A 25,547-nucleotide genomic window follows, 5' to 3' on the forward strand; every position below is an offset into this window, starting at 1 on the left:
AATACTCATAATCCTCTGATGTAAGGGTGTTCCCAGAGGGAGCATTTTTAATAAATAATGTGACATGTATTTACCAAGAGTGACACACTATAATCAGGTTCCAGGAGGATACCATAGCCACAGATCAACATAGCTCAGTGACAAAACTTCTAAAAAAATAAAAAATTGCTTTAAAATCCTGGGTAATTTATAAAATACTTCAAAAAGTCAGGGAAACAGGATGGATCAGAAGCCTGCTAATAGGATATGGGGTCTAATTCCAGCACGGGCTTTTGTTCCTTAAAGTTGCTCCTACCTGCCGTGTACTGCAAGGGGTAACCCTGGGGTGGCAGGGAGATGAAGAGAGTGACCTAATCTCTTCCCTCTATGCTTCTATGCTTCTGCAACAGCTGTTCACTTGCTTATACAAAACGAGTTCACGGTCTCAGCACAGTTCCCAGAGGACAGCTGTCTCCATCACCAAAACCACGGCTACAACAGACCATTAGGTGCCATTAATTGGTAACCTCATTAGCAGTATCAGTAAGGACACTAAGGATCAGATTTTAAGCTGCACTGGTGCTGTACAGGCAGCTTACGGTAGGGACAGATGAGAAAACACTAGTGGCTTCACATCACCTGTACAAACCCTTGGTTCTGATACAACCCAGGCCCTGGTTCAGCAACCTCATTTGCAAGGCAAAATACAGAATAAAGAGAACTGCACCCAGTCACAGTGGCAAAGGAGACAAGGATCTCCCGAGGACATGGTACTCCACACATGGCCTATTTCTCTGAGCACGTATATTGCCAACATCCTTGCTACGCTGGCAGAAAGGTAATTGTTGCGGGAAGCAAAGAGGTACTTCCAAGACTAAATATTCTGGGAGTTTGACCTAACAGCCTCTAAAGGAGGTTCTCTGCCTCTAGATTTCTGTAAGAACAAATGGACATACATGAGGAAGGGGCTTGCTGTAATTATACAGGCGATGTATCCTAATCAAGGATACAGGCCTTTGGTCGCCCAGCTGTCAGATCAGTACAAAACTGAATTCAGAGGTTTGTGTTTGGCATTGATTTCTGCCTGCACTGTATTTTGTTTTAGCAGTAGTGCTGTTATAGCCCTGGTGATCTAAGAATAGAGCAAAGTAAGAACTGCAGGGAGAATCAAGGTCTGTTCTCAGACCAAGCAACACAGAACTTAGAAAAAACAGGCAAAACATTGGATACACAAGCTCTCCATCAGGTCTGAAACAGAAGTAGCAAACATCAGGTCTGATGTTGGCAATAAATTTTCAGCATAGCCAGCAACATGCCATGAACTAAATATCTAACAATGTGCTTAAGGAAAATTTATTATGAGGGTTGCAAAAGTGATCCTCCCAAAATACTTAAAAAACTAGTTTGTTGCTCCTATGTCAGACCTGAGGGAGGGCTGGTGCAATCAAAAATACTGTCACATTAAATTAATTGGTAGATGAAGAATATTGCTTCTCCCCCCAGACTTTGCCCTGTTTTGTTTTGTTTTTTTTGCTTTAGTTCTGTTTGTGTGCGTGTGTGTGCATGTGCGTGTGTGTGTGTGTGTGTGCCGATCAGATTCTACAAAATGAAATGACCTCAGCAGACTCGTGTGGGGCTCTTTAAGGACTTACTTGTAGGCTTTTTCCTTAATTAAATTACATTTGCCTAATTCTATTTTATTTTTCACTCCTACAACAGCACTTTGCTCTCACGGGTAACCTAGGCAAGAACAAGCAGCAGATGCAAAAGCCTGTGTTTCTCTGAGGAAGCACTACTGCAAATATTCAGCGCATTTACTCCAATTCTTTCTCCTTCTCTTCTTCCTCCCTTTCCCAACTGTAAACAAAGTCCACAGCATGAAGAGGCCAATCCCTGCCAGCAGAACCAGGTTTTGAAAAACACTGCTCAACCATATGTTCAGTCCTGACCAGCATGATTGTTAGGAGTCTGACATCTGCAGATGGAGAGTTCATATCACCATTCAGCAGAAACATGCTGCTACTGTACACGGAAGCCAGTGTCAGCCAGGCTTTGCTTAGGAGAAATTTTCAGCACGGGCCTCCAATTTCACATTGCCAATTAATTTTTGCCACAGTGACATGACAGAACTAAACATCTAAAAAAAGCCTAAGAGAAAAATGGTGGTGGTGACTGAAAAAGCAAGCCTTTACGAACCATTTGGTAATTTCCTTTACAAGAAAAATTCTTCTTTAGCAAATATATTGCAGCTGTTTGTGCAGTAGAAAACACTTGCCAATGTTACTCATGATGAACCTTTATGAAAGCCCACCAACCATATTAACGTTATTTGGCCTGTATGGCTGTGCACTGAGTAAGAATACAACTATCTAAAAGAGTCTCCTTAATTACCATGAAGACCCAGTAGACTCAGTTTTTCTCTAAGTAAAACTCTGTCAGCCTTTTTTCAACAAGCACTACAGGAACATAAATCTTGCCTTACTCAATACCCTTCTTGAAAGCAGTGAGAATACTCCGCTTCAATGTCTGTGGGAGTGATATTGGATCTTCTTACAGGAGCAGTAAGTTAAAATGCATTTTCCCCACTACCTTTTCTCTCTGTTGCTCTCCTCTCAGTCTATCTGCACCTCCAAACTCTTGGCTTTTTTCAGGGCTTAAACAGATTTATAGTTAGTGCTTTCCACAGGGACTGTGTGCATGCTCTCTCAGTCATGTTCAGGCAACACTCATTTGAGGGCTGGGAATCAAAATCTGTGTCTGCACTGCCACTGGCAATGAAATTCAGTGGATTCATGCTTGTTGTGTCCTTTTTCCAGATCTTTACTCCATACCAGTCCCTTTCTTCAAAAAGCCTATACTTAAAGATATGCCTCTGTATCAATTTTCATTTAAATGTTTAGCAATCGTATCTAATATGCATATGTACCACTGATTATAAAAAACAGAAAAGTGAACAGAATTATTTTCCTTAATTGTGTTGTTTTGAAGCTGAAATGGATACAGATGTCTCAGCTGTAAATTCCTAGTAGAAAGGGGTTAGGATTCTTAGTTACATGAATTTCACTCAGAACATTCACTGCATCAAATCTGGAGCATGCCCTGAACACCAAACAGCTCAAAACAGCAGTAATTACAAATTACAAAATTGAATTCGTAAATGCTGTTTTATCGGGTAAAGGGTTTTTTCCCCCTTCTGTATCTTTAGTGAAGATAAGAGGTACACTCCAGTTCTAGTCATTAGTGATGCTGGGCACCAGACCTTTTCCTGTATTTAACAGAATTAAAGAAACATAAATAATGAAGAAAAATATATTATTTTCCCAATGGTACTTCAAAATAGGTGTTTTGAATAAGTAGGTAACCAGATTTACCCAAGATCCAATGCACGGTAGAAGGTAGGATATCAGAGTATTTGCAAGTTAAAGACTCTCCATTATTCAGACGATTGCAAGTCCCTGCCTTAATTTAGGTATGCCCATGAAATTACTAACATACGGTATTGCTTTGCATCCTAATATTAGTATAGGTAAAGCATAGCTGATGAAAGAAAAGGAAAGATGCAGATGAAATAGCCTGCTTCTGTGTAATTAAAACTCATGATTATTCTTTCATATCTGCAACAGTTAATATGCAAACTACAAGAATCTTCATAATTATTAGTACTATTCTGTGCTCTAAACATGAACTGAACATGATATTAATATTTTTTTCTTTGAGCATGTATACTTAGTTGCTCTTTCTCTTTTTATATAAAAAGAATAAAGTTTCAAATTTCTCAGCTGTTTACCGGAACAGGAAGAAAAGTTGAAACATAGCACTAGAATTAAATTATGTATTAAAAACAGTATAATGACTTTATCATCAGGCTCACTAGAATTTGATGCTCTGTCTCCTAATATCTCAGTTTAAACTAGTGTGTTCAAACTGTAGCATAACCATAATTCACCAGTATTAAGTGACTTGCCCATTTTCTTGCTCCTCTGTGTATACTGGCTGTATTAAGATAATGGGATACAGCACTCGGATGTGTTCAATAATAACAATGATAATAATGCTTCTCTTCCCCTCATTATTATACAGCATGCTGTGTACAGTTTGACTGATGGATACAGCCATCCACCCTAGAGCTGGTTGTAATTCATGGTTTGCTTTGCAGTGAGCTATAGGATCTCTTGAAATGAATAGTACTATACACAATCAGGGATATTACAAATGAAAAAATATCATCTGGTCACCCAGTCCATTCCCTGACAGTATAAGGATTGTTTTCTGTTGTTTATGATGTACTTTGTTCAGTCTTGTTTTAAATGACTCTTCTGGTGGAGTTTTCATCACTTCCTTTGGGAGACTATTTTATGGACTAATAGAGGTAAATGCAAAATCTTCTGCTGAGTCTATGGCAACTACCTACTACAAAGAGTTTGCAGATTGCTGTGCTACCATTCTTCAGTTACATTCATTTGGAAGATAGAAACAATACTAATACTCTGTAGGACTCATATGGGGAACAGAGTGTCTCTCCTGTACTAGATTATATCCACTGAGAAACAGTGGTAGCAAGGGCCGCTCAGTGGAATTTAGAAATAGGTGATCACTTCCATAGGGTTTTTCCAGATCACTGCCTTGCTTCTCGAGTAGTTCCCAGTTCCTGCTCTGCTCCTGCACCTGTCAAAACCAGCTTCCCTTACAAGGGATTCAGTGAACTCTTTTTTCCCAAATAATAACATAATTCAAAAGCCCATTGAAGACTCTCATTCATTTTAGTGAACTATGGCTCAAGCTCCCAAATTATTCTATTCTCCCTAAAAAGTTGCTGTACCTGCAAGGGATGAGGACAGACCATCATCAGTTTTAGTCCTTTAGCAGAGCTGGTAGAGACACTGAGGTCACAATTTCCCCATACATGTTAGAGGTGGATAAGGGTTTAGAGCTTCAAATCTATGTTACAAAGAGAGCAAACATCTATTTTTCTCTTGTTGACAACCTGTGTGACAACATTTTTATTTGCAGAACAAAATGTTAACAAAAAATTGAATTTGAAAATGAAACATTTTGTTTCTTGCTGTATCAGCGTAACATTAAACTACATCTGCTGAGATGCTGCTGTGCCTACAGGAAGCTGCAATTTGCTTTTCCCAAATGTTCATCTTTTCCTAGAGACTTAATTCTCACCGGACTACATTTCCCAAGACACACTGCAGAAGGAGATCATGTGCAACACGGAAGATTTAGTAAAATCAAGGAGTCCAATGTAGTAGGAATACTTGTGCCACATCTCTCTCTTTGTAAATGCATTGCACCCATTGCTTGCACTTTATAGCAATCACCATCTTCAAAAATCCTAACGGTTGGTAGCACTTGCACTAACGGACTGAGTCAGCTATGTGGATTGAATATGTATTGAACCTATCTCACTTAATCCTGTCTGCTCTAAGACAAATATGCTGTTATTCTATTCATGAATCACACTTGCTACCCAAACCCTACATATAAGGCCAGTTCTCCCTCACTTGGGAAACTGTTAGTTCAAAACCCTACATCTACAACAGCCAAAGAAGCGTGGATCACCAGAAAGACGCTGAAAGTCCATGTAGACAAATCCTGGTCTGTTTTGTGCAAATGGCCTATTATAGTACTATATTTTGGGTCTACAATCTTTAGAAGGAAATGACACAGTAATTTCCCATCAAATCAAATCAAATCATTTCTAGCAGAACTTTTTCTTGGGGGTATTCTGAATATATTCTGGACTTTGTTTTCTGGGGAGACATCAGGCACAGCTGCAGGTCTGGTAACTATGTGTGTTTGGTTTTTATGTATGCGTGTGTGAAATTAAATTCAATTGGATTCAATAATACTTTACTGGCATGGCAAGCTGGGCAACCGTTGCTGCAGAAGAATGAACAGACCCTTGAGGTAACTGTCAGCAGCTGGACAAAGTGTTCAGGATGATGTTTCATTCTGTATCTGGGGTTTTATCCCATCTATCCATTTATCACTAAAGACCTTTTCCAATCTTGCTGAGTCATTTTTAACAGTAACTTGCCATCTGAGGGTACTTCACAGCACAATGCCATCACTGCTTCTTTCTCACAGGGTCAGGAATATTTTTTATTCAGGCTTTTGATGAAAATATTTTATGATTTCTGATAATAACATAAAATATCCCTCTGAAACTCCCTCAGATGTTGGACATTGAAGTAAAAAGTGTTGCTCCATTTTATTTTCTCCTGGTAGTTTGCCTGCTCAGCTGCTCCTCTTTTAATTTGTGTGTGTGTGTGTGTGTGCGTTTCCACTTGTATCATATGGTCATTCCTTCTCCGTTCGCTATATTTGCCTCAGCTCTGCATAGTCACCAAAATGAAAAAATCTTTTAAGATGACACAGCATCCAGTCTAGCATCCCCTTGTTTGCATTCATCCTTCACAGACCTCGGTTATACTGGGTTCCACAGGTTACAGAGACACAAAGAACCATTACAGTCATCTCAACTGATGTTATACAAATAAAGCCATATGATTCCTCTGAATTAAATCTTGTGTATTATTGATGATGTAGATATTATAGTTTTGTATTTTGCATTTTTGGTGCCACAAAGGGAAACTGTTGAATTTATGGAACCCAGGAAGTAATGGCATTGATGGTGCTTTCACATTTGATCCTCTTACATTGCAGCAGAAGACTCCTGATTTGGTTGAGATGGTGCCTGGGAAGAACAGTCTTCAACAAATCATTTACTAGAATGCTCTGCTTTCCTAGAGCTTTCTTTATGGTACAGCATACTTATAAATTTTTTTTCTGTAATGCTTTTGCAACCTGATTTGTAAACTTCAGAATCTGAAGCTTCTAGACTTTCCTGTTATCAGGCCCACCTTTATATGATTTAAGATATAGTCCATATTCCTATCTGTAATTAAATTTTAGTCTGTTTCCGTTGTTTTGAGCACCTTCCAAATTTTTTTCAAAGAGCTTACTAGGCATTATGTTGAAAGGATTCCACTGAAATGATATCCTTCTTTTATTCAACTTTCATATTTATGGCCTTTGTTTTGAGAATAATTATTTAACCCACATCTGAAGCATAAAAATTAATGAAATAGATTAAGGAAAATCATAAAATCAGCCTGAAAAATCTTACAATTTAAGGAAAAGAAGATTTTTTTGTTTTCTATTTTATAAGCCTGCAGAGTCCACTTGGGACATTTGCAGACTTTACAGTGCAAGTTCCCAAACAGCAGCTTGCAGACCATTCGTGGTTTATAAATCAACAGTATTGGTCTCTAGAACCACACTAACAAGTAGCACTTTAAACAATCATCAGTCAAAAGACTGATAACGAAATACCCTTGGTCCTTGAGAGATTTTCAGAATTGACAGGCGCTGTTGCTAAGATTGACAATCTCTTCTATAGAGCTATGAGGATTGCTAAATGTTTTTTGTCTGTTTTTTTTAACATAGAAGTAGAATTTTCACATAAGTATTTGACTATGGGTGGGATTTTTTTAAGAAAAATGACAAATACCATGGGACTTGCAATGAAATCGTAACAGTTGATAACACTCCATTTTTAAGCTGTTTTAACATCTATAAAGAAAGAGAAAGCTTCCTATTCTTTTTTACCTGAACATCTTTGGGATACATATGGGGCTTTGTGGTTTGTTTTTCACAAAGGAATCCAATTTGATTTTCATAGGTGATGTTATTACTGGTCAGGCTTTTTTACTACACTTTTAGGTCTCAGCTGTGTTCTATTGAAGACAATGGGAGTCCTCCAGCTGTAGTCAATGGCAATACAATTGGGCACTTATTGAAGCTGATAAAGAATAGTTTTCTCATATTATGCTAAAAGAGAAACCTCTTGTAGTACGTGGGTTTAAGGACATTCCTCCTGAACACCTCCTCTTCCCAAATCCTCGGCTGCCCCATCCAGCTGCATGGGGGAAGGGAGTCATCCTAACCTCCCTGTTTAAGTCTCCTGGTCTCCTCTGCCCTCCTGGCAGGGAGACAAGCAGTACCATACCCTGAGCCCACTCCACCATGGCGATGCAGCCAGCAAAGGAGTCGCTGAGTACCTAATACCCAAAAGAGGCAGTACCAGCTGGTCAAGGTGTCCCAAGCTGACAGTTCCTCCCAAAGGCCCAGAAGTATTAGTAGGAGATATGTGGAAAGAAAGTGTACCCCGAAACTCCTCTTCAGAGGGACAGATTTCAAAACAGATCAGATTAATATTTGCAAGCCAGAGGGCTGAAATCATATATTCACATCATATGAGAGCATTTTTATCACTCACAAGAGCCAGTTTAGCACCCTGAGGGACATTAAGTTGAATAATGTTGCTTTTTAGCCATAGGTATAGCTATATACTGTGCTATATACCATGCTATATACCATATAGGTATGTACACGTGGTAAAAGAGCACCAGCGCTCGTAGGTAAGGGGGTTGAGTGCTGGGTTCTGACAAAAGTGGAAGGTGAGGGTGAACACCAGCAGTGACAGCAGAGTAAGGTTTTATTTTCATTCCTTGCACCTAAAATCATGCCAACCACAGCATGTCACTATTTACAGCAAGTATTTGTAGCTGCTGTGCTGTTGGACAGCCCTACATTTACCAGCAGGGTCTCATGTGGTATCGTGTCGTGGTATTGTGAATTTACTCAGAGATTTGGGGCTTGTTTCCAAAGACAAGGGCTTCCATAAGTCAAACTGTTAGTTCCCTGATGCCTGAGATGTCCGTGTATTATATAGCTACAGTGCAAATGTGCTGTGGACATCTGGGATTTCCCTGATGAAATCGGTACCACTGTATTGCAGCATATGCCTATCAGCATCCTATCGTCCATTGACAACAGAGCAGACTAATATAGAAATCCATCTACAGCCACCTACATGACTATTCCAGACAGAAAAGAGGAGCTGTCCAGGAAGGAAGATGGATCTGGCATGGCCCTGGAGGAAAGCAGCCTGGTATCTCCCATCTATTTACAGCACCAGCCGGCATGTTCGTTATTTCTGGGTGTGACTAATGCCCAGGAGGCACGAAGAGCAACCACGCTGGATAGACAGGGCACTTGCTGCACTGCAAACAAATACCGGAGCTGCTATTTCCCCTGCTGTCGTTATCTGCATGCAGGTGTAGCCGCGGGTCTCTAGCGCCGCCGGCCTGCTGCCAGTGGCGGGGCCGGGGCCGGCAGAGACGCGGCTCCTCCGTGCGGGGACGAGGCCGACGCCCGCCCTTCGCCAAGCGCCTCGGTTCAGGGCCGGCTCCGCGCTGTGTTTGCCCCTATAGAAGCTATAGGTGCCTACCCCGTTTCCTGAAGGCCTGGGCAGCCTCGCTAGGGGCCGGAGAGGACGGCCTGCTCACCGGGGTCCCCATGGCGGCTCGGTCAGCGCGGCCCGGCGCTGCCGGGGCGGGGGGGCCGCCGGCCCGTACAGGTGCCGCCGCCGCCGGTCGCCATGGGAACCCCGCGGCGCGGCGCGGCGCGGCGGGCGCGGCGGCCGGGCCCAGCTGGGGCCGCCCTCGCGCGAGTGTGCGCGCGCCTGTCCCGGAGGGATTGCACCGTTACCATAGGAACGCCGCGGGGGGGGGGGAGATGGCGGCACAGCCGCGCTCGCCCCCTCCCCCCGGTGCCCTCAATGACAGCCCCGGCCCTGAATCAATTAATGGAGCCGCAGAGGCGGCGCGGCCCCAGCCCCGGCCCCCTCCTCGCCTCTCCGGGCCCCCCGGGGGCCGCGGCGGGCAGGCAGCGGGGTCCCGAGGCTGCCGCCGGCCCGTTGCCCGCGCCCGGCAAGGTGCGCGCGGGCGGGAGCCGCTTCTAGGCGCTTCGGTGGGCGCCGCGCAGCCCCGGCGAGGCGCCCGCGGCGGGGCTCTCGGCAGCCGCCCAAGAGGAGGGCAGGCAGCCTCGGGCAGGAACCCGCACGGCACGCCGCTCGGGAGGAGGGAAAAAGGGGGAAAACAAATCCTAGGGTGCTTGTTTACTGCGCCATATGGCTACAGGGGGAGGGGTGAAAGAAATGTCTGCCAGTTGCTGAACCAGTGCACTCGTTATGTCCGTTAGAGTCATAGTCACCCATGCTGAATGTCTCACCAGCAAGAAATATCCGAGCGTTTCTCTAAATTGCATATAATACCTTAGCTACCGCAGAAAGAAGACGGGGCTTTTCACCATTTCAAGTCTCATCAGAAACAAAGACGTTGAGGTACAGCACACCCAGAAGCCCAGTACAGGTGGACCCCAAAAACCCTCTGAGTGTCAGGGAAAGGTTTGAGTTTCAGTGCCTCGTTCAAAATCCAAGAGGAAGCAGATTACTCTTATTTCTGGTAAACTAGCATTCACTGGATAAAAAAATCCCTTCTCCAAATTCCATTTATATTTCTGTTAAAAGCTGGGTATATCTTTTGTTTGCCTAGAGATGAATGTGTGGTATTTAGCCGTATTTTGAATCACAATGCTGTAATACTTGAAACATAAAAGGAAAATGCAAAAAACGCATTGCCAGTAATTTTTGTGGTTCAGTTTGAGATGAAAACCTGATCCATTTCAGGGCATTTCCATCTATTGTTGACAGGTATTAAGAGTTGCAATTGAAGTACCGGGCATTAAATGCTATAGAGAGAGCCCAGTGATTAATACTATTTTTCTAGTGAGGCGGTCATTCATTTCAGAGTAATCCTTACTACGCTGCACTGATGGAAGCACGCTCTCAATGCAGTATATCCTGCCTCTGGAGAGTTTCTAGGCTAGGTCAGTGGAAATGCTTTTAAATGGCTCATGTCTTTCAGTGATTCATAAGATAAGTGCTGAACCTTCGTATTATTAGAAAGATAAAATCCAGACTACTGTGTCTGATAATAGGTAACTATACTGCTATCCATATTACCTTGTAAAATTGAAGTATTGATTTTTTTTAAAGCATGGTTTGCTACTTAGCAGACCAATCCCACTACTACTGTAGTCAGTGGGATTTTAATATTGACTTTAGTGGAAACAGTTTTTGCCTTTAAAATGGTCTGTTTCACATTATTATGGTAATGGCATTAAGTAATTCTTAAAATCAGTCTTCTTGGCCTTGGACACTTGAAAAGATTAATATACCCACATTATTTCAGCTCAACCATATTCACCATATTTCTGCTCATATCATGTCCAAAGTTTTGTTTAGATAAATAAATAAGATAGATAACTTATTGCTCCAGATGGCTGTGGGTGGATTGGACCTAATAGATTCTCCAGTTACATGTTTTTGAGAGTGGGGTTTTTTTAATTTTACAGAAGCCTAGATTTAGAAACCAGTTTGTAGATCTCCTTTTGCATGCAGCTTAAACTGCATCTGGTTGCTCACCAAAACAGTGTTCCTTCCAAAGAAAGATTAAAAATATTACAATGCAGCCAGCACAGTGAGTGGTTCAGTTCAGCTAATGTTACACGAATGTGCTGATCCTACTGCCCATATATAATATACCTTTGAATCTTGGCACCTGCTGTTGGATTGAAATTCAAAATAAGAAACAGCAGGCCTAAAGGTCTGGAAATAAAGACAACATAAGTAAAAAACAGTTCTGTGTCTACTAGTAAATAATAATCTGCAGCAGCAAAGAGAAATGTCAAGAATCAAAGATGATGTATAGCACAACAGGCGTCAAATAGATATTGGGGCTATTACACAGTGATGAATTCATTCAGATTCAAATTGCAAGGTATATCTAACACTCATATTAATTATTTCCATATTTGTATAAAGACAAACTTTTTAGTGTTGAGCAACATTCTGCTTAGTTACTTTGTGGTAATCATGTTGTGATACTAAGTTAAAAAATACTTCAGTTATATGTTGAATAGTCAACTAACTAGTGAACTCCAATTTGAAATAAAATGCAGTGGTACTTAACACAGAATTTATTCAAAATTTTACTGAAATGAAATTTCAGTGAAAAATGAAAAGAAAAGTAATCCTGTTTCATCTTCCTCACATTTTCCAGGCAGTTTTAATTATTAGATGATTAATATCTTATGGTCATTCTATGTTTATAGATGGTCAACAGGTATACTTAGCTGCATAAATATTGATGCTGAAGATCAACAGTAGGTTTATTACCAGATTAACAGGAAGTATCTTCCTTATTTTACCTAGTTTACTTCATTAGCTTTATTATTGTTATTGTGAAATTTGCAATATGCGTTTCCAGGCTTATTTAACTTTGCTCACCTTCTACTTCTGCCAAAGCTGACTTTCTTGCTTGAGGATGAGCTCATAGGAAGCTAATAAGTGAAAGTTTATGTTCTGTTTTCTTTAACACTTTCCTCCATTTCTCTCTCATCTCACTTTTCTTCCAGTCTTACTGTAAGCAGCATTTTCTAACATAAATATAGTTCAAAGAGAGAGGGAACAGAGAAGGAAGTCTGAATTTTCGCCATAGTAGATGTCCTGATGCAAAATCCATTGAGAAGGCAGAATACTTAAAAACAAACAAACTACCCCAACAATATAATTGAGAAAAAGTGTACGTGTTGCGTATGTTTAGTTAGGAAGGGGAAATGATGACATAGGCATTTTTAACGTACTTAAATATATGTAGAATTTAAAGGACTGAGATTAAACTCATTCTCCAGTTCAGATTTTCCCTCCCTAAAGAATCAGAATGTGGGGCTTTATATAACTGAGAGCTGTCTGTGCAGTGTATTGTGATAAACATAACTAAGGCATTTCATAAGATCATATAATAACCAAAGAGGAAGGGGCAAGTCACTGCCAGAATTACTTGACAGCTGAATTCGGCTGTATTGGAATTAAACCTTTCTAGGTATTTTTATACATTTTATAAGCACATTTATACATTTATTAAATACTGGTTTTAAGTAAATTATTAGTTATAAATAGAAAAACTATTTGAATGTATACTGTTTAGAACTCAGTCATTGCCACCCAGTCAACTGATATCAAGTGATCTGGATATAGAGCACACATGGCAGAAGCTCTGTGGGTGTATTTCTCCCTTGGGCACTGGTCATTATAAAGCCTAAGCATCACTGAAGAACTGCATTATGCCTTCAGAACAGGGGCATAATCTTTGTGCCAAAAAATGATTCATAGGCCTTCTGGTTGTCCTATCCCAGGAGTGGTTTTTATCTAGTGCAACTTAGGATGACAGAATTGGGCCTTCATGGCATCTTACATTTCACCAGCTTGGCTCCTTCCAACTCCTGCATCTACAGTTTTTCAACTCTTCTGTAGCTCTGTTAATTCAATCTTTGGATCTACTAGGCAAATTACTAATTTTAAAATATTTTAACATAACCATCTACATTGTCCTTTGTTTACTTGCCTGCTTTCAAATTACAGCAAACATGATAATACAAATTTGTTAGAATTTTTGAAGTCTGTATTTGTGAAAATTATCCTGACTTAGCATTTATTAAGAATCAAATTTCTAAAAAAAATCTGGTAACTACATATAAATGTCTTAAATTTTGAAGATAAATAATAGTGGAAAAGCCACAGTTCATTAGAATTCTATTAATTAAAAGGTTCCACCTTTTATTTTTTTTCTCCCATTTAAGAGTGCCTTTTCTTAGTCAGTTATTGAATATAGTTCTCTTGGTTCAAGTAGAAAATGCAGGATTCAAGTAGGAAAACAAGTAAAATAATCTTTTCAGTTCCACAACTTCCTCAAAGTCCAATGTATCTTGCCAAAATTGGGCTGATTTGGAGAGAATAATATTAGAATTTGCTATATAGAAGGGCAATTAAAAAGGAAAAAAAGGTTTTATTTTAACCAGCTTTATTTAGTCCTAAAAATAGATTTATTTATATTGCTTTATTGTTTATTTCAGTGCAAATTTAACTCCTTGAAAGCTCACCATATGCCAAATTCATCTCTCAGCTACGCTGATAGCCAGGAGTTTTGCACTGGTAAAATGAAGCAGATGATTTATCTGTGTAGGTTTTCTAAAAAAGCAGTGTACAAGTCCAATGAGCTTACAGTATACATCCTTGTGAGAAATTTTGTTTTTTTGCTGCTCCATCCATATGTAACTTACTGTATTGTCTCCTTGTTGGATAGTCCCAAATTGAGACAAAAAGGGGTAAATAGAATATGATCTGTCTGAACTATATGTTTTAGACTGACCCTTGGTATTCATTACAAGTACTGTAAAAAAAAAAAAAGACAGTAATAAAAGGTCAGAATTCATTAAAAGAAGGCCAAGCCGTTTGCTTGCTATGAATGAAATTCTTTAATATTATGGCAACCATGGCTGTGGGGCTTTGCTGAACTCTCCAAATATAAAGAGAGAGAGGTTATCAAAAGATGTGAAAAAATAAATCTATGATTATGGCTATATTCAGGGAGAAAAGAATGGGTTACATTTTTTATTCTTTCCTGTTGCTATTTCTTGAGAAATGCAGCAGGACAAGTCATCTAAATACATATATGTGACACTTGCTGGTAAAGCTGGTCTAAAGCAAAGCCTTCCAGAAATCCTCTTTATTTGAAAGACGTGATTTTTTTTCCTCATATTTGCAATTAATTCTAAGATAATTCTCTTTTAATTTTCTTTTTCTTCCCATCATAATAAGAGTTTGGAAATAGCTGCAACAAGCTCCAATAAAAAATTGCTAGGACAACAAGTAATCAAAAATGTTGAGGTGAAAACAACATGTTACTTTTCATCAAAAATGGAGTAAATTGGAAAATGGAGGTGGTTCATTGCAAACTTTCTGTCTAAATCACTGTAATCTCATGCACTAGTCCACACAGGATTGTACCAGAACTTGGAAACTGACAGTCTCCTGCCTTCTTCCAGACTAATAATATCACTGCAGCAACGAGTCATTGAAACTGCTACTGTCAAACTGACCGATGAACCACCTAGTCCCAGTCTCCAAGGGAGTCTATAAAAGATGTTTCAGAGGTCGGTAATTAGTAAATTAACAAATATATCCCTAAACAAAATATGATGCATCCAATTGCATTATGCAGTAATGACAAAATATTTTTGTCTTCTAGCTTCTGCCAACATGAAAATGCATACCTAAAACTTGCTAACCTATTTTTAGAACTAGACATGAAGCAAGATCACGAATGTTGGGACCACCAGCAATACTGAAATCCAGTATATCAGGGAAGGGAATAGGAAGTTGCTGGGATTTCAGGACACTCCACACGCCTTTCCTTGTGTTGACTGTATAGGCTAGAATGTAACTAACCCCAATGATAAACACTCTGTGGGAAAACCTATGGAGGTGTTCCCTGATTCCATGTAACAGTAAGGCATGTTGTTCCAGGTAAGTGCCATCACCAGCGCCAGCAGTCCCAGGGGAACAGAAGGGCAGGAATAACCTTGTCCTCTGTTCTGCTCCAGCCAGCAAAGCTGAACTGACGTAAAGAGCAATACTGCATCCTTACAAAGAGCCATGGAGCTATCGCTCTCTTGTAAAATCCTTGGAAGAAATTCTGGCTGAATCAGTCAGAATTTCTCTGGGGGCTGCAATGCAGACTTTCCACTCCCACCATTAAGTGTTATAAAACAGTGACCTAGGTTTCCATTTACCTTTTAAGATAATTGTCAAAGTATTCTTACAAGATGGAATAGGCTTAAAAAGGGGGGGCTGCTAAGTTCTCTTTCTACTATGCATCGGTCTTTATGTCACACCATTTCTCTCAACATTTTTCTTTTTACGTCTGTATTCTACTGTGCATTTTCTCAATGTTAATCTATCTGTGTGATTTAACTATTAAAATCTATTTCTTTTGGAAGTACCCCTTTTCCTTAATTAGCTTAGTTAGCTTTGGAACTTTTGTCTCTGTCACGACCTTTTGGAGATGAGGTAAATACACTGAGCATGTTATTAGAGGCTAGGACATACTATTTAATTAACGAGAAGAATATGTTTTCAATATCTTCTCTATCCCAATTCTAATGCTGATTTTTGTTACCCCTGCTATGCTCTAAAAAGGTATGCCTGGCGATTTGTTTGAAATTATTCCTAAATATTTCCCTTGAGAGGTTACGCCAAATCTGTAAATTTCAAATGTGATTGAAAAGCTCGAATTCTTCCTATCATTTCAAAAAGCTAATGTCACAATGGCATAAAATGTAAATTATCTGGCAATGGTCTGTAGGGAATTCTGCCTGCCATGATTTCTCCTTTTTTACTTTGTTATGATATTTTTATTTTCCCTCCCAATTCTTCCTCAACTTGCTTAACCTAATTAATTTGCATCTCCACCAAATGTTGAAACCCATTCATTTGTCTGGGTCATATATACATATATGGGGGGGTGTAAGTATGTATATGTATATTTGTATATATATACATGTTTATACACATGCACACATTAGATTGCATTTGCATAGCTGTCAAACACTTCCTATAGTTTCCCAGCTCTTCACCAGCTTTAATTTATGTCATCATAGCTGAAGTTTCAACCCTGCTTTAGTAAAGTCAGTATCAGATTCTTTTCATTTCAAAAGGAAGCCAGAACAAAGTTTTGACCTGAAAATTATTTTTAAAAGACTGTCAAACATCTGACAGGTTCGAAAAACATAGTTAACCCTTACAAAATCCAAACTAGCTGCATCAACCAGGTATAGTTCATATGGACACTTAACAACTCTATTTTTAATGATTTTCTTATTGAATTTTGCTGGTGTTGAAATATGGTTCATTGGTCTGTCATTTCTATGTACTATCTTTACCACCTTTTTTTTTTCTTTTTAATAAACTTTTGGCCATCCTCCAGTATCATTGCTGTGTATAGTGGCAAATTATATATTTTAATAATATTTTAGTTACTTCATTCGTAAGTTCTTCAGTGGTCCTGAATTCGTATTGGTCCTGGTGATACACTGCAATTTAACATCTTGAGTTGCCATCACCTCTTTTTTATTCCTCTCTTTCTGACAGTTCTTCAGTTTCATCACCTGAAAAATGTAATCTTTATATATGTAATGCATGTAATCTGTAGGTATTTCCTTATCACCCACAGCAGAGAAGATAGGCAGTGAAAAATGCATTTCTGATTGTCTACTGAAACCTCTGGCCATACCTTAGCTGTACTTTTCTTGATGTATTTAAATAATTGTATAATTATTTGCTTGCTATTCAGCTTCTATCAGCTTAGGCTAGTGAGCATTGGTCCATTCATAAGTTTGATTTTCCACATGCCAATGCAACTGCTGTTTTACCATACAGGCAGGTCATGATTTATCAGCAATAACTTCAGCTCTGGGTCTACCTTGAACAAAGATCTTGTACAAAATCTCTTGGCAGTGTTGCTAGTGGTATACCTAAGTCCATAGGCAACACTGAGAGCAATCACAAAACTTATTTTACTCATTCAAAGATTGTACTTTGAGTTCAAGTCAAAGTCATTTAAGGGATCTTACCCCCTAAATATTCTTAAGAACAGTCAAAAGCATCAATTTCATGTTATATTAAATCTTTGCAGTAACAAAATTTACAAAACTTTCAGACACAGGGATCTTACTGGTAATATTTCATTTCCCAGAGGAGCTTAATTATAGCTTAATTTCTTAAATGAAAAAGGTTGAATGAGTTTCATCCTAGGCTCAAATAGGTCATTTAATAAAAGTTACCCTTCCAAGTCTATACAGAATATTTATTTCTGAAAGAAAGTCTTTGCTTGAGGTTAACGCTAGCATAGATCAGATTTTTTTAAGTAAATGTTCACTACAGATAGCCCCTTAAGTTGAAGAGTATCCACAGATACAAGTAAATGGTTCAAATCCTACCATTCCATTTCAACAACTAGCTTTAATCTCTGCGCCTACATGTATTAATTGTCAGGTTCTGCAGAACTATTGAATGAGTAGTTAGAAACTTATGCAATATCTGCACTAAAAGTGATATCGTACAAGAGCTGGTGATTTCTAAGGAAGGCCATTGCATCCAGAAGAATGTTCAACTCTCTAACTTGTAGGAAGTCGTTCTTGCCCTTCTGGATATTTTATGTTCATAGGCCAGTACGAAAATTCCTAGCTAGCGGAAATGTAAGATTGTGAGGCTTATCTATTTAAATAGAACAAAAACTTAATTTAAAAAAGCTACAGGATCACATTCACTGCTGCTGTGGGACAATACAAACTTAGCTTTCATGTACTAGCTAATATCTCCTCAGTTTTCTCAAGTCAGAGAGGCTTCTGGCAGGTTTAAATGACATATACAAAATCAAAACATCTTCCATGTTCTGGACAGCTCTACTCGTTTTGGAAGCTGTGTTGAGTAGGTTCAACCTACTCAACAAAGAACAAAAGATTCCTGTGATGCTCTGTGATGCATGGGAGGCCTGAAGAATCTGGTGGGATCTTCCTGGAGGGTGTTTACTGCCATGCTGTCTCTTGATCTTTCTCCACATCTACTTCATTTAAATCTCTCCTCAACATTTCTCCTGCTTGTTTTACTCCTCTTTTACCAGAAAACTCTCCACAGCTGTATGCTGTGTACTGGGAAAAGTCAGGACCCAAATAACTTACTTCAGACCAGAACCAGCAGCTGCTAGTTGCCTTCTTTCAAAAGCAGACCAAAACTCATGGTTTGATGTCAGCCAGTTTTAATTATTTCATTACTGTAAAATGAGATTTGAATCGATGATTCCCACATTAGTCCAGCACCAGCCTTCTTCCCACAGTGGCTTGTGTTCATAATAAGCCCTCTCTACATGAAGTTCTTCTGCATATATACATGTAGCCTCTCCAGACTGCACCTCCAGTCTGTCCAGAGCACAGAACAAGAACAATGGTGAACCCACCACCAGTTAGGGAAGAAAACAAACTATCAGCGTAAAAAATATGAAAAATACCATTATGTTGTACTGATGCATATTAGCCTAGTCTAGCACTAACCTGCTAGCAAATGCCCTCTTACTTTTCACTAATAATAACACCCCTAGGTAGCTACAGAAAGAATACTTGGTACTTTTGAAGAAAATCAGCATTAAAGTGTCAGAGCTGGAGTTTCTACCATGCTGCATCATTAGTGAATCTAATGCAGCTTCACCAACAAGAGACTGAATTAAAACAGCAAAGAATCAAGTTCACTATCACCTCAGTCTTCTCAGCAAAGTTTCTCTGCGGCCTGAAAATTAAACTGGAGGGTTTTTTTGGATCACTGGGAAGACTTGGGCTTTCAAGCTATATGCTTGGCCTTTACTGGGCAACAGTATTTAGTCTGTCATTCTGTCTTTTGCTATATATATGCATATATAGAGTGGATATATTAGTAGGGGTGGGGGTTTTTTCTTTGTATTGCTACACTGAAAAGAAAAATTTAAATCCCTGTGTTACTCACTTTAATTAATGTCTACTTTTGGCATACTGCCACTTCATAGAATACCTGTACACCCTACTTTATGTTTCTAAGTAATGTTAACATTTTCTGGTTTTACAGAGGAAGCACTTTAAAATGTTCCCTTTTAAAAAATTTGCTCTGACTCATCTTTCTTTGGAAAATTCTAGCTCAACATTGTTACCATGATATCCCAAATCCTTCTCTCTTTGCTTCTCTCACACATACACACATGTGGAGATAGCATCTTACATATGGCCACTTTAACATTTTTAAATTTCAGGACAGTTATTCTCTTTATTCATGCACATTTAGCTGAATGCCTACAATAAGAGTTGCCAACTAAACCATTTTGTTCCATCTGCTATGACCATTTTCCAACACTCTGTCTGATTCACCAGCTTCCCTCCTCACAGAGTCCATTGGGAGGTCTGAAAACAGCAGGCTAAAGGGTGTGGGTAGCTGAAGGAGCCGAAACTCTGAAGACCTGAACAAGGGTTAAGGAAAACGTGAAGGGCAGTTTGAACAGGATGGATCCTGCAGGGTTTTAATATATTCAAGCTTTTGAGCCTGGAAGGTACATTTAAGAAGACTGTAAACTACTGGGGAATTGTACCTTGGGATGAGTTATAGCCCACCCTCAACCTCACCCTTATGTGATATTTACTCCCATTATGTGCTGACAGTTCAGTAGGCTACAGAGCTACAAATATATATTTGACGAACTCTTTTATTCATTTTTAATATTGATGGCTACAAAAAGAGAAATGTAATGAAGCAAAGCTGCATATTTGCAGATTGCTAAAATGTCCCAAAAAAATGAACATAATTTAAAACATAAGATAATTTAAAACACCATATTTTGATATATAAGCTATTTATACTGTGATATTTTTCTTACATGTTATTGTTCATAAAAAAGTAATCTATATAAAATCAAATGAACAATAAACTCATATGCCAACCTACTATTTTTCAACAAGAGGTTGGCTGGGATGCTCCAAAGAACTCACTAGCCTGTCATTTTTAAGCCCTAAATCCTGTAATCAGATTCAGTAGTACAGCCCTACACCTGTAGAGAGCCTCAGTGTTCTGCTAGCGGAAATGCAAGTGGTACCAGATCCTCCTGGAAGATACAACGATTTAACTAAAGTGAACATAATTTTGTTTCTGAATGAAGGTTCATTCTGTGTTCATAACATATAAAATCAGACACAGGAAAATTCATACTCTAGGTCTGTGATTTAAGTCAGTAAATTAACAATGACATAAAGGCAATCAGAAACTGGCCTTTGAGGTTACAGTCCTTTAGCTTGCTAATACAGCTTGTATTCTATACTTTCAGACATATCTTGCAATCATGTAGGCCCTTCTTTTTTAAAGGAAAGTTCTGGTTAGAATCTGCTAATACAGCTTGGGCCCCTATTTTGTTACTTATATATTTTTAAATTAAGGCTGATTTTAGGAGCCGTATTTGTGTCTGTGAAAAACATAAAGCAAGAGAAAGAAAAGTGGTAAAAATAAATTTGTATTTCTTTGTTCTCAAGTTGCTAATCAATAAATAATTCCAGATAAAGAACTAGGCAGAATATACCCTCAAAAATCATAAGAATCATGTATACAGTTTAAAAAGATGCTATACTAGTGATGTTAATTCCACACATTCTTACAGATCGTGAGTACCAACCATTAAAAATTGATACTAATTACTGTCAGCCATTTGGCATATTTCTTGGTCTAACACATTTATGCAATGTGTCTAGGCTAGGCATCATGACACTATTCTTATAAAGTGCAGCTTGGGTTTAATGGAAGAAAACATATGACAAAACCAGTAACAATCTGAAAAGTTGCAGAAGTGAGATATTCACTGGGCTGCATATACAAATACCTTACTGTGTATTGTCCCACTCTGGACCTAAAATGGCTGTTTTGCAGGGGATGTTGTTGCTTGGTGACCAAAAGTGCATCTCCTAGGCCACAGAGGGATGCAAATGTTCAGAAATTGATTTGTTCCTGTTGCTCTTGTGGAGGCCATACCAGTAAAACAGATTAAGCCAACACATAAACATCTATGCATTCTCATGGCTGGCATGCTTAAAATTGATATTTAAGGCAGGCCTGAGATTTTAAGCTACTCACTATCCAGGCAAGGGAAAAACAGAATAAAACCTAGTGTGCTGCTGTCCACAAAATATGAAAGTAGACCAAGCTTCAGCTACTGTGAGACTGCAAGATACCCTTGCTTCAATTAAGTCTGTGTTGTACATCTAGCCTGTTCCAGTGCAACCTCCCAGTTGCTATCAGGCTCTCTTTCTTTCATTAGAATCAAGTAGTTAATTAGCCCCAGCCTGTCCTCTCTCCTTCTCTCTTTCCCTTTAACGCAGCAGTAATGATGTCTAATTACCAGCAGCAGTGGATTACAGCACCATCAGGAGCAAATCTTTCTGGCTGACAGCAAAGCTGAGCAACAAATCTTAAAGCTTCAAGGAGAGGATAATTCCTAACAAAGTATTTTAATATTTTTTGCTTATTTTTGACCAGCTTGTGACTTTAGAGTACAAATTTCACAATCATCCATCCATCCTGTTATTGCAGAGGGAGCGCTCATGCTGCCAGCAGTGATTAATTTTAAATTGAAATTACTTTTACCTATGGTGAGATCAAGTGATAGACAGAAGAGGGAGAGGATGAGGAGGGAATCACAGTTTGAGGATCTGATATTGTTTGTGGCTCTCTCTGCAGACTGGACAAGCTCAAATATATGTGGTAACAGTGAGACAAAAATAATAAAACTGGCTGAATAGTTCTAAATGGTCATACATTAATAAACTTTAATCAGGAAGAGTTAAAGAAATGAGAAAATGGGCTTTTAAGGCTTACTGACAATTACTTGTCCAATGAAAATCCTGTATTTCCCCTATAAGTTATCATTTCAGGCTGGGTGAAATCCTAGCCTGCTTAAGTCGATAGGAGCTTTGCCACTGGCTTTCTTTGGGACAGGGGCTGCATCCATATTGCATATGACGGGGTGTCTTGGAGAATTCAGCACCTGGCACACACTGACCCTTTCCTAGCAATAGCTCATACAAACAGTTGCCACACTACAGATCTACCTAAATAACTCCCCTGCATTTTGTGATTGGATGGTGACACTAGTTTCCTGTTTTTAGGAGGGAGGGTGGCAGTTGTTTCTCAGAGCTGATGGTTGTATAAGAATGCTGAGAATAACCTTTTCTTGTTTATGGTGGCTAACAGGTTAGAGGAATCAAGCAAAAGGAAGGAAGAAATTTTACCTAAATGCAAGACATTTTTCCAGAAGGATTTACATGTTATCGTTCACATAATGTACAGATATTCTGAAATTGTTTATGGATATGTCATAATAACTTTCCTTCCTTGCTTTTGTTATGAAGGCTGCTTGGTTGTTAAAACTAGGTAGTTATTTCTGTATGAGTATGAATACATATATGCATATGTAGAAACATACACAGACATTCACAGTTGAGGATATGATTTGCCAAATGAACAAAGGTAAGACCAGGAAGGAGCTCAACCCCTGACTGAAATATCTGAAGAAGTCAAGGAAAAAATGTGAATATTTGATCTGAAAATAAAATAGAAGAGGGGAGGCAAGGTTGGATTCCAAGCTTTTATGGCCTAGCAAAGGTGAGAGGAAATAAACAAACTGATGATCACTGAAAAATCTTTTGTTTCACAAGCCCTGATTACCACTTAATTCTTATATTCCATCTTGTAAACTTAAAGTTAGCCTTCTATTCATCAGTGTGGTCAACATAGTTTTACTCCAGAAATACTGAATTTGCTTACAGTTTTTAACTTACTGTGAAATGGATACTCTTAGGAATAAAATCTTGCCTACTGGCTCTTCACAATTACTATTTCAGTTAGCAGAAGAGGTATTATAAAAGTTGTCTCCAGTTAGGTTGTTTTTTTTTTTTTTTTATAACTTACATTTGTTTTCAAATTTCACTGAAAAATAAAATTTATCTACAGTATCTGCTGGGGTCAGAAATGAACAATCTGTCCTCTAACTGTAGAAAGGAAACACGCCAAATTACCTGAACCTGTTAGGCGGACCTAGAACGCTTTTGTGAATAAAAACCATAGAGAGGGAATAAACTCTGTCCAGAGCTTCTCTTTCACTTTCAGTCTTCATATTTGTAAACTCCTTAAAATTAATTTCCCTCCTCTGCCTCCTCACAGCCATGACAGCGATGATGACAAGGGGGCAAATATAAACCAGCCCCTGGGAATGCCCAGGTTTATTACTTCAGTGAAGCAGAGAGAGGCAGATTTCCCCAGCAGCCTACGTCATCAGCAGACCCAGAATACTTTCCGAGAAGCCCCCTTTGCTGCGCCACCCAGAAACCTTCCACTGCAAAAGAAAATACTGCTCATCCAAGCCCAATGCCCAGGCAGCAATATTGTTATTTGCCAGGTTTCCTTGTCAGCCCCCCCACCCCCCCTCCAGAAGCTTAGCTTATACGACCTAGAGCATAAAAAGTAAGAACAATGATACATGAAGAGAGTTCAATAGGCAAAACCTACTTGTAGCCAACAGTTCCCATCTTCTTAAATAGGAAAATCTGTAGCTCCTGCCACCTCCAAGCATAATAGCTCTTCCACTGTTAGACCTGCGTCTAGCTATGCAGCTTCAGAGCCTGCCAGGGATGCAGCGCTACCGTATCGCATCAATTGAGTTTCAGCTTTATGGCTGTGAGACTTGTGCAATCCCAGAAAGAGTAACAAAATACACCATTTGGTCATGTGGAAACCTGTCTCCCTTTGTTGAGCATCCTCTCCCCACTCCCCTTAATAGCACAGCCGCACTTCAGAGCCAGCGAGGCACGTTCCTGCTGCTCGGTGCCTCAAGGGCTGCGGTCTCACAATTAAAAAAAAAGAAAGGAAGATACCCTGCCTGGGGAAACCCCCGAATAAGCGGCCAGCGCCACGCTTGGCTTGGTGCCGGCGGGGCGCCGCGGAGCAGCCCGGCGGCGAGGGCGAGGGCGAGGGCGCGGGGCCGGGCCGGGCCGGGCCGGGCGGGCGGCGCGGCCTGCGCACAAAGGCAGGAGCGCGGCCGGCGCGGGACAATGGCCCTGCCGGGGCCGCCGCACCGGCGCGGGAGGCGGGCGCGGGGCGCTTTGTGCGTGACCGCTCGCCAGGAGAGGACCACAAAGACCTGAGCGGGGTATAATGTGACACGCAAATGCGGCATGGTGATGATGACTTGGGGGAAGAGGGAGAAACGAGCCAACTGTGGCTGTGGCTCCCCCTTTTCCTCTCTCTCCCGGTATGGGCTGCAGCGGTCGACATAGAATAAGGAAGACAATTCTCTACTAACCGTGGTTTTGACTGGCACGTACAGCACTTGCTTCCCTCCTCCAGCACCACCACTGACCTCGTCCGAATTGCCGAGCTGGAAGCCTTTAGATTTGACCCAGAATTTGAATTTGGCATTATCCGTGGAGCTCGACTCGGAGCCATTCAAGAGCTGGACGATCCGGTCGTATTTTTTACGGGTCACCGTCTTGGTTTTTCCTGAGTCCCCGTAAGTCCTGAGACACCAGTCTTGAAACTGGCGGTACATGTCCCGGTCGCCGCTCTCCATAATCTCCTAGTACACACACACACACATGCACACGCACGGACACACACGCACCCCACGAAAGCGGGCCGGGGTCCGGGTCCGGGCCGCCCAACCGCACTTTGCACCTGTTCACCTAGCGCTCATGAAAAATGCATCCACCTCCGAGCCGGAGCGAAAGGAGGTCCCGGTGCAGGCAGATCCCAGCTGATTTTTTTGTTGTGGTGGTGGTTCGGGGGGGGCCGGGGAGGGGGATGGGTGAGGGGGGGTAGCAATCAATTCAATAGTGTAGCAATGCTCTCCATTTTTTTAACTGTGTCGGATCACAGGAGGCAAAACGGGTCTCGTGGAGGCTCCTCTTATCCTTCCACTGTACGTGATCAGTCTCTTTAATAATTGTGCAAGGCAGTACTATCCCACTGTCTCCAGCAGCGTCTTACCCGGAGAGGGTTCGGTGGATAAATAATTAAAATCCTATCCCTTGGCTTAGCGAAGAGAAAAGAAAATATTGACTCGGATCCTTCTTCTTTTTCATATATCAGCTGCACCCGGATTCACCCAGGATAGTGCAGGTGAAAGGAGAAGAAAAAAAAAAAGGAAAGAAAAAAAGAAAAAAAAAGCCCACCCTCCTCCACCCCGGCAGCCCTCAGCTGC

At 40.2% G+C, this 25,547-nt stretch overlaps 1 protein-coding gene across 1 annotated transcript in view; it reads right to left on the reverse strand.

The window, feature by feature from the left end:
- NOL4 (nucleolar protein 4) overlaps positions 1-24,917 on the reverse strand; it is a 197,183-nt gene extending 172,266 nt beyond the window's left edge. The window contains exon 1 of the mRNA XM_067290429.1: positions 24,651-24,917. Coding sequence (XP_067146530.1) covers positions 24,651-24,917 — 267 coding nt within the window. The remainder of the gene's footprint in view (positions 1-24,650) is intronic.
- Between the last annotated feature and the right edge of the window lie 630 nt (positions 24,918-25,547).

This window comes from Apteryx mantelli, chromosome 2, assembly GCF_036417845.1.
Source record: "Apteryx mantelli isolate bAptMan1 chromosome 2, bAptMan1.hap1, whole genome shotgun sequence".
In the NCBI taxonomy this organism is placed as follows: Eukaryota; Metazoa; Chordata; class Aves; order Apterygiformes; family Apterygidae; genus Apteryx; species Apteryx mantelli.